This window comes from Parambassis ranga, chromosome 2 (assembly GCF_900634625.1).
Source record: "Parambassis ranga chromosome 2, fParRan2.1, whole genome shotgun sequence".
Taxonomy (NCBI): Eukaryota; Metazoa; Chordata; class Actinopteri; family Ambassidae; genus Parambassis; species Parambassis ranga.
Genome location: NC_041023.1, coordinates 35,990,968 through 36,010,371, shown reverse-complemented (window position 1 = coordinate 36,010,371; position 19,404 = coordinate 35,990,968). Strand labels below are relative to the sequence as shown.

At 44.6% G+C, this 19,404-nt stretch overlaps 1 protein-coding gene across 2 annotated transcripts in view; it reads left to right on the top strand.

Moving 5' to 3' along the window:
• gpd2 (glycerol-3-phosphate dehydrogenase 2 (mitochondrial)) overlaps positions 1-18,853 on the top strand; it is a 28,613-nt gene extending 9,760 nt beyond the window's left edge. Inside the window, exons 3-18 of one of the 2 annotated variants that reach the window (XM_028424174.1) lie at positions 2,588-2,596; positions 3,386-3,557; positions 3,634-3,758; positions 3,828-3,925; positions 4,010-4,173; positions 6,853-7,017; positions 7,093-7,237; positions 7,507-7,700; positions 7,803-7,937; positions 8,034-8,209; positions 8,737-8,868; positions 8,947-9,105; positions 9,330-9,442; positions 9,528-9,606; positions 9,679-9,777; positions 16,746-18,853. In XM_028424174.1, coding sequence (XP_028279975.1) covers positions 2,588-2,596; positions 3,386-3,557; positions 3,634-3,758; positions 3,828-3,925; positions 4,010-4,173; positions 6,853-7,017; positions 7,093-7,237; positions 7,507-7,700; positions 7,803-7,937; positions 8,034-8,209; positions 8,737-8,868; positions 8,947-9,105; positions 9,330-9,442; positions 9,528-9,606; positions 9,679-9,777; positions 16,746-16,871 — 2,091 coding nt within the window. In that variant the 3' untranslated portion in view covers positions 16,872-18,853. The remainder of the gene's footprint in view (positions 1-2,587; positions 2,597-3,385; positions 3,558-3,633; positions 3,759-3,827; positions 3,926-4,009; positions 4,174-6,852; positions 7,018-7,092; positions 7,238-7,506; positions 7,701-7,802; positions 7,938-8,033; positions 8,210-8,736; positions 8,869-8,946; positions 9,106-9,329; positions 9,443-9,527; positions 9,607-9,678; positions 9,778-16,745) is intronic. The other variant, XM_028424181.1, reaches the window with a different exon arrangement.
• Positions 18,854-19,404: the final 551 nt, after the last annotated feature.

The following is a 19,404-nucleotide window of genomic DNA, read 5'->3' as shown; positions in this document are numbered from 1 at the left end:
AAATCCCAAGGGGTCTGACAACATCAGCAGCAGGGCTCAACAAGCTTTCAAGGATTCTTCTCACCTTTTGGGCGTCATTTAGGGAAGGATCACTGACAAGGAGATCAACTTGCGTGCGCCAAGTGTCATAGTCAACTTCACCATTTGGCTTTGGCACTCGACCGGAGAAGGTGCGTATTCTTGTTTGAGTAGATGGTGAAACGGTTGAGTCACGTATCACATGCTCCACAATCATTCTCTGAATCTGAGGGGGGTTGAAGATACTTTCATTCGTGTGGTCAGTTTCCCCTAAGGTCACAGCAGGAGCACTTGTGGAGTCTATGTGACTGCTCTCTTGTGTGTGTGTCTGTGTGCCATTAATCTGCAAGGGGCTGGTATTATCTTGGCTATTTTGTAACTCATTCTGGAGTATGTCTAAGAAGCCTGCTTTGCCACTACTTCCAACAGCTCTAAGTTCATCCAGATACCTATGAGCTAATTCCTTGCCAATCTCTTCTTGACAGACATCCCTAATGGTTCTTGCTTGCCATACTACTGTAGGATCTTTAGGACTTGGCACAGTACCTAAGGTAAGTGGGTCAATCCTAGAGATGGACTTGTCAGATGTATATTCTATTAGTACTCTGCCTGTTGGCTTTCCTGACTGATCAGGCATCCTAGCTAACTTAGAAATGTTTCCATTTACTCTAAAAACATCAATTATTTCTTCGTCTGTGTATGTGCCTTCAACACCAGTCACATATAAAGAACACTGACCATCAATGTTAAACTGATTGCAAAAATCCATGTCTGCTTCAATGTCTAGTGAATGGATTACTTGGAAAAAAACTTGTGATGTGGGATGGAAGATCAAATAGCTACTAATAACCAATCTCCTGGCTGGCTCGCCACTTATGTAACTCCTTCAACCCTAAAAGAAGAGAGAGGGTTGAGGATCCAATGTCTAGGACACTCTGGATCTGTTACAGGCTTCTAAAATTTACTAGGTCTTTGAGGAGATTGGTGGTAGCAGATTCTCTGAGAACGATAAGACCTCCAGCCCACATACACAGACGTACAACACTGTAGTTATGAAATGGATAAAAATTATTATTGAAGATACATATATTTAAAACACAATAAATAATAATAAAGAATCAAGAAACAATAAATTGAATTGATTTAAAAGTACAATGTAACAATGTAAGTAAAATAACAAGAATAAAAAAAAAGATGTCAGATGTCTGGCCTTTCCGTCTGTCCTGCTTCTTCTTGCTCTTAAAAAAACTGTCCTTGACGGTTAAGTTAAATCACTGAGATCTCAGGAGGAAAAAAAAAGTAAAAAAAAAAATAAAAAAATAAAAAAATATATCCAGTTGTCTGTCCTACCGCCCTCCTGGAAAGCACCTTGCTCCTCCACCAGCATCCAGACGAAATAGCACCGGACACAGGGGATCCAACTCAGAATCCCAGCAGAATCGATGCCAAAAAAAAAAACCAGTCTGCACACAAGTGTGCAGACAATTAGCATACCGTTAAAAACATTTTCTATACACTGTATCTCAACAACGAAATATGTAAGCCAACTGCCAACTTCCCATGCAAAAAATATCAACGTATCCAGAACAGCTAGCTTCCGTTCGAAAACCGTTGGTTACCTACTATTACATCACTGCCAATTCCTAGTAGGCTAGCAAACAAATCATACAGTAACAACATAAACACATTTCAAACAAAACCCATTTGCCACAGACAATATCCCGACTGGTTTTTTTTTTATATATATATATACATCTATATGTATAAACTCATGAAACAAACTTGCGTCATGTAATCGCTAACAGAACAGCTGACTCACCAGGATATCCAAGGTAACAAGGTCCCTCAGCCGTTCCACACACAGCAAACTGGCGTGCTCCCCACAAACTCACTGACACAAAGGCCACAACTATCTCTCTCACTGTAGTGTTCATGGAATACCTACTCCAGCAGCGTATCACTTGTTACTGTTAAAACTTTCTGAGGATAGTTTTTTTTCTCGAGCTGCACATCCACTGTTCAGCCACCTCTCCGGGAGCTCGCCCGTGCTGTGTTCAAGCGACGCTCGGAATCCTGTGTATGCAGCAACGCCGAGCCACCGGTCAGGAAGCTCGCCAGTGCTGCGTTCATGGCACACTCGAACAAATGTATATAGGCCAATGTAACAAATAAATAAATAAATAAATAAATCTGTAGAGGTCGGGAGAGGGACAGAACAGGCTACATCGCACCTGAGTATAAGTAAGTCGCATACCCAGCCAAAAGATGAAAAAAAGTGCACCTTATAGTCTGGAAATTACGGCGGACTGCTGCGTTTTATCATCCTGATTGGTCAGTATTTTTTAAAATTTGAGAGATCTTGTGAGGATTGGCTGAGGATTTGAGTCGTCCAAGCAGCTGCTGTGTGTCCCCTAACTTATTTTAGGCACAACTAACTAACAACATACATACAGACATAGCAGACATTACTTGCCTGCCCCGACCTAATGTGACCTTTTGTTTTTGTGTCCCGATTATGCGATATAACATCATCTCTCACCCACAACCGTCATCCCTTTTTCGAAACAAGCCTGGATTGGTAAGCAAGAAGTCGACACCTGATGAAATATAATAATTATTTTGTAACAATAGTTTGTAATCACGCATGCTACTAATCCCCAGTAAATTGCAAAGCAAGGCTGAAGACACCAAATGACCAATGAGACTCTTCTTCCCCTTTTTCCCAAGACAGCGTCCGATTGGCTATTAGCGCGGGCCCTGTGCTTTCTGACTTAACTTGATTACAGTGGGGGGTGCATGGGGGGGCACCCTTAATTCTGTGGCGCTGTCATCATCATGAAAAATAGACAATGATTATATCATCACAGACAGAAATTTACACAAACGGCGTGCCGACATTTGCAAGTCAAATGACAGCGGGCGGCTTACAAAAGCGGCTTGATGCAATCATTTAGCGTAAAAAAAACAAAACTGAATGAATGTCATTAGAAGACAAAACCTCACATCAGAGTGGGAGCTCTGTGTCTTGTGCCTTGTTTTTTATTGTAATCTGGATGATTTCCTTTAAATTAATGATGTCGCTAATCAAACTAGCGGAATGTGATCATAGGCCGCACACTTCCTGCTTTGCTACTCACACCAAGCATTAGCAACACTTCTACAGGTAAAGTGAGACATTATAAGCACTCTGATTCATAACAAGTCATGTTTTATGCAACTTTTATACTTGTATACTGTTATATTTTTATATTTAATGTATAAAAATGATGCTTATAATGTGTCGCCTCCGAGAAAAGTGTTGCTACTCTCCATTTTAACATACCGATGTGTGTTGAACCTGATTTGTGCGTTGTTCCCAAACATCCAGGCTCGGTTAGCCCACGTCGCAGCGGAGGTGGAGCTGAAGGTCCCCTTCGTAGATGAGCTCCCGTCCCGCCAGGCCCAGCTCTTGGCGCTTCAAACCACGGAGGAGTTTGATGTGCTGGTCGTCGGAGGAGGAGCCACGGGGGCGGGATGTGCCTTAGACGCTGTCACACGCAGTAAGAGTGCAGTTTTGTGAATTATAAAAATAATAATGTTTATTATTATTAAACTTTTATGACACTTTATTCTCAGACCTCAAGACTGCTCTGGTGGAGAGAAACGACTTCTCTTCAGGCACCAGCAGCAGAAGCACAAAGCTCATCCACGGCGGGGTCCGCTACCTCCAAAAGGCTATCATGCAGTTAGACTACGAACAGGTTTCACTCTGTCCTCTTTTCTTGCTCTCTGTGTTGTCTTCATCTCATTCATTCTGTTTTTTTTAACAGTACATGATGGTGAAAGAAGCCCTGCACGAGCGAGCCAACCTCTTGGATGTGGCTCCACACCTGGCTGCGCCTTTACCCATCATGCTTCCCGTTTATACGTAAGTGATCGTTCAAGAGGGGGTGGAGGAGCAGCTGCGTCGGCTTCTCAATGTTCACCGATCGATTTATGTGTTATTTCCAAGATGGTGGCAGTTGCCTTACTACTGGGCGGGGATCAAGATGTACGACTTAGTGGCTGGGATCCAGTGCCTGAAGAGCAGCTACGTCCTGAGCAAATCCAAGGCCTTGGAGCTCTTCCCCATGCTGAAGAAGGACAAACTGGTCGGAGCCATTGTCTACTATGATGGTGAGGCCTTTAAACTACTGTCTGTATGATTCTGTGGAAACAGAAAATAAAATAAAATAAAACAGGAAGCACAACCAAAACAGGGCAAAAGAAAGCTAAACCCAGTAAAATACAAATACGGCAAAATAATTACCATATTACCCAGAAAAGTCGCACCAGCCAAAAAACAAAAAACCCATATACTTTTTCAAGTGCCCTCTAGCGGCTGTCAGTGGGAAAATAACAAACATGATATTATATATTTTGATATAAGTCGCACCTGAGTACAAGGATACAAAGGATGAAAATAAAAGTGCGACTTTAGTCTGGACAATACGGTTAAAATACAAGCGAAAACCAAAGATTTGAATAGAAACAAACCCAAGTAAACAATGGATCATGGCATTTATAAGATTCTAATTCCTCTAATCCTCATTAATATTTTTGTCAAATTAAGAGTCTTTTTGCGTTGGGTATACCAAACCAAAAAAAGGAATTAAATCACAAACACGAGAAAGAGGAGTAAGTTAAACCTGTTACGGAAAGCGAAGTAACTCCGAGCGTGTAGCTCAGTGTAACAGTATCGGGGCTCCATAGATGATGACGTTTTTAATCGTCGTCATGCACACATGCTTAAATGAGTCGTTTTGAAGCCCAAAGTTGGAGGTTCCAAAAAAGTGCAGTTCCACTAATGACCACTTGTGGCTGACTGGCTGAAAAATGCAGTTTCCGTTTTCCGTCCAACAAGCAACTTTTCTGAAACTCACTCCGACAACAACAACAACCTGCTGAACTTGTTATTGCTTTTACAGCATTTCGGCATGTTTCTGTCGTAGTGGTACAGCTCCACTCACAGGCCTGGCATATGTACTACAGTGTTTTGAGCAGGTAGCAATGAGCATCCCTGTCTGGGGAAATGTGCCTGGGCAGCAAGGAGCAATGAGCGTCCTTTTCCATGCCCATCTCTCTCTCTAGGGTAAAAAGTAGAGCCATTAGAGGAGCTAAAGCGACACGATGGAAAGGGAGAGGGACGCTCATTGCTCCCTGCTGCCCAGAGAGGGTGCGTCCTGGCTGGGGCAGCCCCGCTCCCCCTGCGCTCTTGGAGCTCAGTGCTCTATCAAGTAAATGTTAAAGGGTAAAGAGGCTTGAAAGAGATCCCGCTGAGTTGCAACATTATCCTTCACAACAATGTGGCCACCCTAAAATTAGTCCATAATTAGTACCCTAAATATACACCGCCCCCCGCCCTGTCCATCCATCCATCCATCCATCCATCTATAAACATGCAAAAATAGTACTATATAGTATAATAAATAGTGTTGAATAAATGGCATGTAGACACAGTTCAGTCTTCCTCTGATGCCATCTTGCCCCGGAGAGGGGGGGGGGGAATCCACGTCTCCACTGGTGCCGAATGAAAACGTGTTGACAGGCTGGTGGTGGTAGGATCGCCCTCTCATCCCCCGTGGTGGGGGAAAAAAGGTTGGTACGATGGGTGAAAGAGACATACAGCGAGGGTCAAAGGGTTAGGCTTTTCCCCGAGGGGGTGGGGGGGTGGTTTTAATTATTTTATATATATGTATATATATATGAATATATATATCTATATATATATATATATATATATATATATATATATATATATATATATATATGTATGTATATATATATGTGTATATATATGTATATATATATATATATATATATATATATATATATATATATATATATATATATATATATATATATGTGTATATATATATATATATATACATATATATATATACATATATATATATATATATATATATATATATATATATATAAATGAATCTGGATGTTTAGAAAAATGTTAAGACCGGACCACAGGATAAGGGAAATGGGACGAGCATTTTCTCGGTGCAAAAGCACCATATGTTTCACTTCCCCCTCCTCCCCTCACATCTCACTGCACTGAGGGTGGGTGGGTGAGGGGGGCTGGAGGGGGTGAGGGAGGGGGGCGTCATTTCTCCAATTATGCCGTCTGGAACAATCACGCCTGTGACATTTCGAAATCTGACCTTCTCTCCCGGTGGTGTGTAAAGCGCTGGAGAAGCGCCGCAGCCGCAGCCTGGCTGAGCAACCGCTATTCCTGCCGCCGTCTTGCTGCCACCAACAACAGCTCCTTCACTCGCACACATACACACACATATATAGGGCTAATCCTCTTATATTGAATTGGCTGTGCTGGTGTTATTATACGTACATATACCATAGGAAAATGCTACTATTAGCCACTGAAACCCATGTTTACATTCAAATAGTGGGCAGCAGTGGCTCAGTAGTATAGCAGGGTTTTCCAATAACCGGAAGGTTGGTGGTCCTTGGGCAAGGTACTTTACCCGCATAGCCTCCAGTGTACTCCTCCAGTGTACTCCAGTGTATGGCGCTCTTTGCTGGGCTGCCTTAAGGAATTTCCCCATTGTGGGACTAATAAAGGTTTCTTAATTTAATTTAATTTCTTAATACATTAAGAATCACAAGACTAGCTAAAACGCATTAAAAATATATAGAATTATATAGAATGTTTAAATCCAATATGTGAACTGAAGGACCAAAAATGTGCAAACTGAAGCAGATTTAGGGGCAAAAATTATTAAATTATTATAAAATTAAAAAAACAAATCATAGATATTTTGATTTTTTCTTCTCCTCTTACAGGGCAGCACAACGATGCCCGTATGAACCTGGCCATCACCATCTCCGCAGCCCGCTACGGCACCGCCGTCGCAAATTACACCGAGGTGGTCGAACTGCTGAAGACGAGAGACCCACAAACGGGCAAAGAGAAGGTGCGCGGCGCCCGCTGCAGGGACGTCATCACAGGTAAAAAACAAAAGGCCACCTCCACATTCTGCCGTTTATTTGAATCTTTCTAATTTTCCTCCTCACCGTTCGCAGGACATGAATTTGACGTGAAGGCAAAGTGCGTGATCAACGCCACCGGACCCTTCACGGACACGCTGAGGGAGATGGACAACCAGGAAACGGTGAAAATCTGCCAGCCCAGTGCCGGTGTTCACATCGTCATCCCTGGTTACTACAGGTAGCTTGCACATATTTATTCTCATTCCTGTGTTTAAATGCTAAGCTAGCCAAACTATTACCTGAACTGCGCTTACACAATCTACTCTGGTTCAGACACAGCAGAGGAAGCTGCAAGTCGGGAAGGTTTTAAAGTTCAGCTAAGCTTATTGAGTGAAACCCGAGGGAGCGCGAGCCCTTTGAACAGAAATGCCAGCCACCTGATTTTCCTCCTCTTACTCTCATCTTCCTCCTGCTGCTATCTACCCCCTTCCTCGTCTTGTCTCATAGCCCTGACAATATGGGTCTCCTGGATCCGGCCACAAGCGACGGTCGCGTCATCTTCTTCCTCCCCTGGGAGAAGATGACCATCGCCGGAACCACCGACAGCCCCACCGACGTGACGGCCCACCCAATCCCGGGCGAGGACGACATCAACTTCATCCTGAGGGAGGTCCGCAACTATCTCAGTCCTGACGTAGAAGGTACGCAAGGATCATCCGCACACAGACACACACACACACACACACACACACACACACACACATACAGACACACCCCTAACACCTGTGTTATGTCACCTACAGTGCGCAGAGGAGACGTGTTGGCAGCGTGGAGTGGAATCCGCCCCCTGGTGACAGATCCCAACTCCAAAGACACCCAGTCCATCTGCAGGAACCACATCGTCAACGTTAGCGACAGCGGGCTGATCACCATCGCCGGTCAGACGTCCACTTCTTATACTGCCGGTGTGTGTGTGTGTGTGTGTTAACCACAGCTGTCTGTGTGTGTATATATATATATATATATATATATAGGTGGGAAGTGGACAACCTACAGGTCCATGGCTGAGGAGACTCTGGACGCTGCCATCAAAGCTCACAGCCTCTCATCGGAATCCTGCAAGACCGTAGGTCTGCTCCTGGAGGGGGCCAAGGCCTGGACACCTACCCTTTACATCCGACTGGTGCAGGACTACGGCCTGGAGAAAGAGGTCAAACTTCCTGTTTGGTCTTTTAATGTGAACATTTTAAAGTGGACCTGCCAATGCTGTGATGCTCACACACACACACAGCAGCTGAAATTAAAGTTGCTGCTGTAACAAAGCTGACATTTCTCCTACACAAAAGACCGGGCAGACACACACACATTCCAACGCAACGTCCCAATTTATGGCGCATTGACTTACATCAGCTGCAAGCCTGACACTCTGATAATTAGCCCGTTGGTTTTCATTAAACACAGCTGAACATAGTTTCCTGCTCGGAGTGCCTACAGTAAACTTACTCCTCATTAGAGGCAGCAGCTCCGGTGTTCCCTCAAATATTCCTGGAAGGTCACTGTTGATATTTGGACAGCGTTTTGCCCTTTCATGCAATCGGCTAAGTCAACAATCTGAATAGCAAATAACCTCTCGCATTCTGTAATAGATGTGACACCTCATCGACAAAGCAATCATTTAACGACAAAGAGGGGTGGCTGATCTCGTTTGTGTGTCTTCTTTTACTCTGGAATCTGCAGGTCGCTCAACACTTAGCTTCTACGTATGGCGGAAAGGCGTTCGACGTCGCCAAGATGGCTCAGGTCACGGGGCAAAGGTGGCCGATCGTTGGAAAGCGACTTGTATCCGAATTCCCTTACATCGAAGCCGAGGTAAAGCCCACGTGTGTGTGAGGGGGGTGCATCTCAGAGTGGATTCATGTGTGTTTGTGTTGTCCCGCCCCCCACCAGGTGTTGTATGCGATCAAGGAGTATGCCTGCACGGCCATAGACGTCATCGCACGGCGGACGCGCCTGGGCTTCCTGAATGTGCAGGCGGCCGACGAGGCCCTCCCGCGCATCGTTCAGATCATGGGCAAGGAGCTGGACTGGAGTCAGGAGAGGAGGACGGTGCGGCTTGGCTTAATTACAGAATGCTTTTTAACCCCTTTGTGGCCAGACAATGGAAAGGCCACACCCTTTGTCCTTTCAGAGAGGGAGTTGTGTGCAGGACTGATCCCAGCCCTATTGTTAACCTGTTAACCTGTTGGGTCATCAGAGCTTTTAGGCAAATTTGAAGGTAAATTACCCTGAGGACTGTCGTTAAGGTTTATTTTTGTATTTCTGAATTCCAGGCAGAGCTGGAAGCAGCCAAGAAGTTTTTGTACCAAGAGATGGGCTACAGGTCTCGCTCTGAGCAGCTCACCAGGACAACCGAGAACAACCTGGACTACCACGAAGTCGTCAGGTAACTGTTAAACTCCCTAAGTAATCATGGTCCTGTTTGTTGACGCATGTAAAGAGTTAATAAAGACTCGTGTGTCCTGACAAAGGTACAAGAAGCGCTTCCATAAGTTTGACAAAGAGAGCAAAGGCTTCATCACCACTGTGGACGTCCAGCGGGTTTTAGAAGTGAGTTCCTCCTCTTCCTCACTTGTCTTCATTACTTCTTATTGATTCGACACTACTCGTGTGTCTTTGCAGAGCATCAGTGTCCACATTGACGAAAACGCACTCCATGAAATCCTTAACGAGGTGGACCTGAACAAGAACGGACAAGTCGAGATCGATGAATTCCTGCAGGTACGTATGTAGCATGACATTAGTAAGCGTTAATGAGCAGCGCGGTAACATGGAGTCTTTGAAAGGGATGTGTGGAAAGAGTTACGGTATAAAGTGCACCGTATGGCTACTCAAAGCACTTGAAAAGGGTTAAGCGTCCTGCCCGGGGCAGGGACACGCCAGCATCAAAGTTAATTAGTATAGTAATAGTTATTAAAATATAAATAAAATATTAAAGCTGCAAGCAGCGATGATCGGGCCCTCGAACTCTGCGCGACCGCCCCCTCCTCGTCACGCCGTCCCTACGAGCTGCGGCGATTTTGCCAGCGGTGGGAAAAAGCCGGCAGACAGAAGCAGAGATCTCTCAATATATGTAAAAATTGTTAGTGTGCAGTAACCTTCTCTTTACAGTAGGTGGCGCTGTCCACAGATGTCCACACGTGGTCGGGGTCGGGTCTGTATTACATGTTAAAAATTTGAGGATTTTAGGAGCATCCGTGGTTGAGTTATATCAGCTGCAGTACCGTATGTGTCCACTGGGTGGAGCCAAACACCATGACAATAGCGGAGACCTGTCTGTGCATCAAACCTCAAAAAACATTTGCTTTATACGTGAAAATTGTCCAGAAGCAGTTACTTTCGGTTTCCTGTAGGTGGCGCTGTGCAGGTGACTCATGAGCATGCAGAGGTGTTGGGGGATGGACCGTTATGACATGAAAAAAATTGGAGGACGTTAGGACGATGCACGGCGAAGTTATAAGCAGTTGATGTTTCATGGCGAAGGTTCAACAGTTGCCACCGCCACAGGCAGCCTGATACAGGAAACCAAACAGGTGTCTTTGTAGGACTTCAAATCTGTGATCCTCATTTGGCTGTGTAATGACAGGGAAGGATTAAACAGTGAGAGATAAGTGCATGTCAGTGAAGAACATGGCACTTCCTGTCTCCACCACAAGGGACCGCTATAGATCATGATGACATAGAGACGTTCAGGGAGGGGCTCTGACCACGTGCAGAAAGTTTGAAGCCGTTTGGAGCAAGTATGTAGGAGAGAGAGCTGTTTGTTTGTCTTCCTACTCCAAAAAAACCCCTATGGAGAGGGGTGTTTAAAAAATTCAAAGGGGCGCCATTGAGCCAATTTGCCCCACCCACTTACGCAACCCCCATCAGTTGCTAGGACACGCCCCCGTGAACGTGTGTATGAATTTTCATGATCATAGAAGGTCGTTAAGGTCATTAAAAACTCAAACATAATCTCACGGCGAAGGATCGACAGTCGCCGCGCTGCCACACAGACACCATTGCACGCAGCTTCACGGCCTTCATAGTGTAGCGTCACCAACTAGTTGGGAAGGTTCTAGAGGTGAAATGAAGTTGATGCTGTCAACTATGTAGGAGCAGTACATGTCGGAGTAAAAAGAGGTCATTTCCTGTTACCAGCAGGGGGCGCCACGAGTAAGTCAGGGTTTCAACATATGGAGGCGTTCAGGGCGGAGCCCTCATCATGCTCATAAAGTTTAAAGACGTTTGGATAAAGTATGCAGGCGTGAGAGCCGTTCAAAGTTACATGGCGAAATCATGAATTGTCGCCAGACTTTGGCGAGCCACAGAGGCCACGCCCTGTAAGTTAGAGAAAAGCTTTTGATAACTTTTGATCAGCAGGTCCTTTAGGTGATCTCCAGCAAATTTCAGATCAATCGGGCGACAGCTCTAGGAGTTCGCTCACATACCAATGGTGTAAATCGCCAAAATCGCCATTTTCCATCCAAGATGGCGGACTTCCTGTTGGGTTAAGGTTATGGTGTCAGGAGACTTTTTGGTGCGTCTGAGTATGATAAACATAAGTACCAATTTTCGTGCAGCTATGTGAAACTATGCCAAAGTGCAGGAGTTTTGAAAATTTCAAGGGGGCGCTGTAGAGCCATTTTGCCCCACCCATTTGCAGCAACCACAAAATATCGCCACCCCTCTAGGAGGAGTTCGCTCACATACCAATGGTGTAAATCGCCAAAATCGCCATTTTCCATCCAAGATGGCGGACTTCCTGTTGGGTTAAGGTCATGGTGTCAAGAGACTTTTTGGTGCGTCTTGGTATGATAAACATGTGTACCGATTTTCGTGCACCTACTCCAAACTAAGCCAAATGCGAGGGGTGTTTTGAAAATTTCAAGGGGGCGCTGTAGAGCCATTTTGCCCCGCCCCTTTGCAGCGACCACAAAATATCAAATTTTTCGCCACCCCTGATGAGTGTGCAAAGTTTCGTGAGTTTTCGTGCATGGCAAAGGGGTGAAAAATGCAGTTAAACAGGCAGGCAAATAATAAGAATAATAATTAAAGCTGCAAGCAGCGATGATTGGGCCCTCGCACTCCGCGCGACCGCCCCCTCCCCGTCACACCGTCCCTTCCCACCCCCGCTCCCCCCACGAGCTGCGCCGATTTTGCCAGCGGTGGGAAGAAGCAGAGATGTGTCAGTGCAACAAATCTCTCAATATATGTAAAAATTGTTAGTGTGCAGTAACCTCCTCTTTACAGTAGGTGGCGCTGTCCACAGATGTCCACACGTGGTCGGGGTCGGGTCTGTATCACATGCAAAAAATTTGAGGATTTTAGGAGCATCCGTGGTGGAGTTATATCAGTTGCAGTACCGTATGTGTCCACTGGGTGGAGCCAGACACCATGAGAATAGTGGAGACCCGTCTGTGCATCAAACCTCAAAAAACATTTGATTCATACATGAAAAATGTCCAGAAGCAGTTACTTCCGGTTTCCTGTAGGTGGCGCTGTGCAGGTGACTCATGAGCATGCAGACGTGTCGGGGGACGGACCGTTAGGACATGAAAAAAATTTGAGGACGCTAGGACGATGCACGGCGAAGTTATAAGCAGTTGATGTTTCATGGCGAATGTTCAACAGTCGCCACCGCCACGGGTAGCATGATACAGGAATCCACACAGGTGTCTCTGTGGGACTTCAAATCTGTGATCCTCATTTGGCTGTGTAATGACAGGGAAGGATTAAACAGAGTGCATGTCAGTGAAGAACATGGCACTTCCTGTCTCCACCACAAGGGAGCGCCATAGATCATGATGACATAGAGACGTTCAGGGAGGGGCTCTGACCACGTGTAGAAAGTTTGAAGCCGTTTGGAGCAAGTATGTAGGAGAGAGAGCTATTCGTGTGTGAATGGCGAAGTGACGCCACAGCGGCCACGCCCTTTAACTTAGAGAAAAGCTTTTGATAACTTTTGATCAGCATGGTCTCTAGGTGACAGCGACCGAATATGAAGTCAATCGGTCGAAATCCCTAGGAGGAGTTCGTCCGCATACCAAAGGTGGAAATCATCATTCGGTCATTAAATACTCAAACGTAATCTCACGGCGAAGGATCGACAGTTGGTGCCCCGCCACACGGATACCATTGCACGCAACTTCACGGCCTTCATAGTGTAGCTTCACCAACTAGTTGGGAAGGTTCTAGAGGTGAAATGAAGTTGATGCTGTCAACTATGTAGGAGCAGTACACGTCAGAGTAAAAAGACTTTACATTAGGCTCTGCCCTAGTGCATTGGCCCACTAATAAACAGCAATTACAATAGGGCCTTCGCACCACTCGGTGCTCGGGCCCTAATAATAAACACAGCAATTACAATAGGGCCTTCGCACCACTCGGTGCTCGGGCCCTAATAATACCAGCAATTACAATAGGGCCTTCGCACCACTCGGTGCTCGGGCCCTAATAATACCAGCAATTACAATTGGGCCTTCGCACCACTCGGTGCTCAGGCCCTAATAAACACAGCAATTACAATAGGGCCTTCGCACCACTCGGTGCTCGGGCCCTAATAATAATAACACTTACAATTACAATAGGGCCTTCGCACCACTCGGTGCTCGGGCCCTAATAACACTTACAATTACAATAGGGCCTTCGCACCACTCGGTGCTCGGGCCCTAATAATAATAAACACAGCAATTACAATTGGGCCTTTGCACCACTCGGTGCTCGGGCCCTAATAAACACAGCAATTACAATAGGGCCTTCGCACCACTCGGTGCTCAGGCCCTAAAAATAAAAAAAATGTGGATTGTACCAAGAATCAGTAGATTTTTACTTTTATTAATTTTAAATAAAAACAATTACTAAAAAAAAATAATAATAAAAATGATAATTAAAATTTTTTTTAATACAAAATAATTGCACTGTGGGAAATCGATCCGGCTAGATCAGGATTCTGTAATGAATGTAATAGGGATGGAAAGAGCCATTTCTCAGCTTTCAGAATCTGTTGAGATTTTTTCAATAGTGCGAACATAACCAGAACTACTGTAGTTTTAAACAGCGCATGTCTGTCAATTTCTGTAGAAAGAAAACAGCTACAGCGACATTAATTCACATCGAGGTGTCTGATGAGAGGGGCCATTAATTGCTAACACCTCTGTCAGTCAGCAGAGCAAACAGGACCACAGACACACAAAAAGCCCTTTGGAATATTTTTTTTCCTTTTTCTAGGTGGCCATTTTTATTGTTAATTCATGAACATCCCCCCCTTAAAACACAAGGTGTGAAATCTAAGGCAGAAGGTTTAAAGAGGATGAAGCTAATTAGGAGAGGAGCATCCGGCTACTGCTAAATTACTTTCTTGCAAGTCCAGAAATGAGTTGTTATGGGATTACACTGCTTGTTTGTGTGCGAAGGAAACAATGCGATGACCATAAAAGTAGGTGGAGCATCTTCCTGCACGGGCTAATTAGCACGGCTACTACTGCAAGATATGGCAAAGTCCTAGCATTTTCCTCTGTCAATCCTGCGTCAACATCAATCACCATTGAGAATCACAAGTAGCCCAGCTCTCCTCCAAGACAAGCTGTCCCTGCTGCATGTTCCAGACTCCATCTGCCGGTGGATCACTGACTTCCTGACAGACAGGAGACAGCATGTGAGGCTGGGGACGAATGTCTCGGAAACAAGGACCATCAGCACCGGTACCCCCCAAGGCTGTGTACTTTCCCCTCTGCTCTTCTCCCTGTACACCAACTGCTGCACCTCCAGCCACCAGACTGTCAAGCTGATTAAGTTTGCTGACGACACCACCCTCATTGGACTCATCTCAGATGGGGATGAGTCTGCCTACAGGATGGAGGTGGACCGTCTGGTGTCCTGGTGTGCTGACAACAACCTGGAGCTGAATGCCCAGAAGACAGTGGAGATGACAGTAGACTTTCGGAAAGTGCCAGCTCCATCACCCCCCCTCACCCTGACAGACACCTCCATCTCCACAGTGGACTCTTTCCGCTTCCTGGGTACCACCATCACCCAGGACCTCAAGTGGGAGCTCACCATCAGCTCCCTCATCAAAAAGGCCCAGCAGAGGATGTACTTCCTGCGGCAGCTGAGGAAACTCAAGGTGCCAGCCAGGATGATGGTTCAGTTCTACACGGCCATCATTGAGTCCATCCTCACCTCCTCCATCACAGTGTGGTACGCTGGGGCCACTGCCAGGGACAGGCACAGACTGCAGCGTGTTGTGCGCTCTGCTGAGAAGGTGATCGGCTGCAGCCTGCCATCTATCGAGGACCTGTACGTCTCCAGGACTCTGAGGCGTGCAGGTCGGATCACAGCTGACCCTTCTCACCCTGGACACGGACTCTTTGAGCCACTCCCCTCAGGGAGGAGGTTACGGTCCATTCGGACCAGAACCTCACGCCACAAGAACAGCTTCTTCCCCTCTGCTGTTGGACTGTTAAACTGTAATTAATGCACTGCTCTGCACTGTCTTCAGAAGGTCACTTTAGTATAGTCACTGCACAATGACGACTATTTGCACTGTTTACTCCATCTTGCACTACTTGCACACGAGTACCACCTCACCAACCCATGTGGTACCTGTTACATTATTACATTATTACACTGTTCCATTCGATCATATAAGGGTCTATGTTTACCATTTCATCTGCACAGTATTTTATGTTCTGTTCATTGTATGTCTGTTACGCCATGTCTGTCATGTAAATTTAGCCTTACTTTAGTTTATTAACTTAATTTTATCTTACTTTTTATCTTATTGCATGTTAATTGTTATATGTTCTTTGTATGCACCAATCACTAAGGCAAATTCCTAGTAATGTGAACCCCCTTCACTTACATGGCAATAAACATGATTCTGATTCTGATCTGATTCTGATTCTTAGCGTCTTTGACAACAACAAAAATATGGTTAGCATGTTACAAACATCAGGAGATCTGCAACAGACATCAACGTTGATTGATGGACGACCTTTAATTTTTTACAGGAATTAAATTCTTACAGCTGGTGGGGGGGGGGGGGGGGGGGGGGGGGTGAATTAGGCACAAACGAAAGACTCAAGACCCTGTGCACTGTGGGAAATTGATCCGGCTAGATCAGGATTCGGGCCGTATCTGGATCATTTGTTTCTGAGTGTGAAAAACGTGAATCCAGATATATCCGGATTGATCGGAGGTGGATCTAGCCGGATTGGCTTCAAACCGGCTGAGGTCTGAACGCAAATGCGGCTAACCAGAATCCCAGCTAGCGGCGTTGTACTTCCTGGTTCACAGCGACATTATCCGGGTCGCATGCAAAAGCCGTCTGTAAACAACCATCGAACTACGACAGCTTTGTCCCGAGTTTGAGGTGTCCTACCATGAGGTGCCACCTAGCGATTTGGAGGACAACAAACAAGCCGGGTTAAGCCGGATTGAGTTTAAAAGTTATCCGGATCCAATCCCACTCTATCTGGATTGACTTTCTTCCAGTGTGAACGGGGCCTAACTGTTGGTAGAAGCCTGTAGCGAACAAAACGGCATCATCGGCGTACAGGTAGTGTGAAAGAACGTTACTGTTAGCGCAATTAGCATCCCGATTTCCCAAACTACGGGGCAGGTCGAGGGTCATAATTAAGAGTGTGCTCACTCGGTGTGTGTGTGTGTTTGTACCGACTCTCTCTCTCTCTTGTCTGCTCTCTATTAAGCTGATGAGCGCCGTGAAGAAGGGACAAGTGTCGAGCAGCCGCCTGGCCATCCTGATGAAAACGGCAGAAGAGACCCTGGATATGAGGGGGCCAGTGACGGTGGACCGCAGCGGGGGCGGAGTCTGAAAATGAAAAATAAAGTAAAGGGTATTTCCAAAGACAATGTTGCAATCAAGCATACAGCAGGATGAATTTAGCCAAATCAAGCAGCAGCACATTCCTCTGGGTGAAATGGTATCTGATGATTGTTTGTCATTAAGTTAATGGGAAGATGTGTGTTTCTGTACCGGTGCCTCTGACAATATTTTATACGAAACCTTTAATTATGGCTCCTTTCAGCACTGATTGTTGTGTAAATACTTCAGCTTTTTTGATGCTTTATTTTATAACACATTTCCTGGAAAAAAAATAATAATTTGGTACCAATTATTATGAAAACATGAGCTGTCCATTTCCTGGAAATGATCACACGTTACTGTAAGAGCTGCATGTTTTATGATTTAGACACAAAAACACTGCTTTAATGCAGTTCTCTACACAACCATAGAGGGCACATGTGATGAACGCATTGATTCTCATCAAGTCTCATCATCATTTTTAAAGTCAACATTCCATTTTTATTCAAATCGAGCAACCTTTTTTTAGCATTAGCTTATGCTAATGCTAGCTTAGCCTTATACTTAAGTGTCTATACTCTTGCTAATATTACAGTGCCAGTTTTCTTATATATCCTGACTGTGTAAGCAGATATTAGCAACAATATAGCATTAGCATGACATTAGCTATTGTTAGCTTCTTCTGGTTCTGCTCATGGCACAAAAATGACTTCCGATGGCCCGTTTTTTTTTTTATTTGCATTAGCCTTGACTTAGCTTGACGTCTGTTCCCGTGACATTTATTGACTCTTAAGTTATGTTGTTTGAAAATTTTCTACAGTTAGCTTGTTAGCCTGTAAGCTAGTCTTTATGATTAGCATGTAACCCCTGCTGCATTCACATCAACATGAGAAAAGCTGCTTATAATTTCTTTTAGGGATCAAAACATGCAAAGCTAAGCTGGTTGTAGCTACAATTTAGCATGTCATGTGTTTACCAAGCACCCCCTCCATACTTATATACAATTTATGGTCTTAAACAAAGGTAAATTGAGGGATTGTTTTTACATTATTAGCATCAAATTATTAGCTTTTTTTTCCAGGAAATTCCCTGTTAGCAACTAGTGTCTGTCGCTTCCGACAAGCACAAGCCAGAGAAGAACTCTGAAAGCACTCCAATAAGTCCCCACACAGAGATTTAATATAAATATATTTAAGAAATAGGATGTTAAAGGACTATTTTATGAAAACAAAAATGCTGTATTAACACACAGTGAGCCTGGTTATGGCTTGTACATGCTAGCTGATGTGTTGCCTTCATGTGCCTACGACACTGTTCAGAACATAAAGATATGTATGAAGATGCGTCAGCTGCAGTGGCCTGTTGAGGGGAACGCAGCGCCATCTTGGAGGAGCTTATTATAGTATTTATTTTATACACTGAGAATGACCCTATTGCCTTCATCTTTCCATTTTACACTCACAGCAGTAAACATTCCATGCTTTGTGAATCAGTGTGGTCACATGGGGACTACAATATCTCCACATTGAGGGATCCAAATGGTCGTCGGGGGGGGGGGGGGGGGGGGGGGGGGGGGGGGGGGTGCAGCGAGACTTTTAAATCCCTCATGTTTGATTGTGTCCTTCGGATGAAATTACAGCTTTATCCGGGGCTCAAAGAGAATCATGTTCCCACCTCGCTCTTTTTCTTCTCTCCTGCCACCGACACTGTAAGAAAAACAAGAAACTTAAAGCAATTATCTAATTAAATGTATCTTGTTGCTACCGGAGCTTTGTGCACTTTTTTTTTTTTTTGGGGTGTGTGTGTTTGTGGACATAACAGCACAGAGACGAGATGGAAAATGAAGAAGAAGAAGCTTATTTTACAACAACAGCTGCTTCTGTTGTTTCTCACTGGAAAAAAAAACATGTTATTATATTTTTAATTAAGCAGAAAAGAGTTGTTTGTGTAACATATATAATTGCCATGTCATTAAAAAATATTTTACACTGCTCAATCGTCTCAGTTGTATCTTTGTTTGAAAAAATTAATGAAAAAAAATACTGACCTGGAGGGGGGGGGGGTAATATTCTGAGATTAAAGTCACAAATTTTAATGAAAAAAATAATAAATTTAATAGAAAATTTTTCTTTGTAAATCTGCTCAATTGTCTCGGTTTTATCTTTGTTTAGCAACGATAGAGGAGCCAGAATGGTGCCTTGGGGAACTCCAGACTTAATTTTTTTTTTCCTCTCAGATTTATAGTCATCAAAACAGTGACGCCTGATGTCCAATATAGTAGACAGAGGAAGTAGGCGGTTTTGGCTGATCGTCGGCCATGTTGTTTTGGGAGGAAAGAAAATGCAATGGTTTTCCACTAGGTGTCAGCGTATAGGATGATGCAATAGCGTCCACTGTAGTAGCTGGTGTGCAGCTGGTGGGCTTTTGAATAGCTGCTGGTCACTGTAGTGACCTCTATGTATGAAAAGGTTCATGTTCACAATTTTGCAGGGACCGTTGACCACTAGATGGTGACAGATTTTTTTTTAAAATAAATTGTAGCA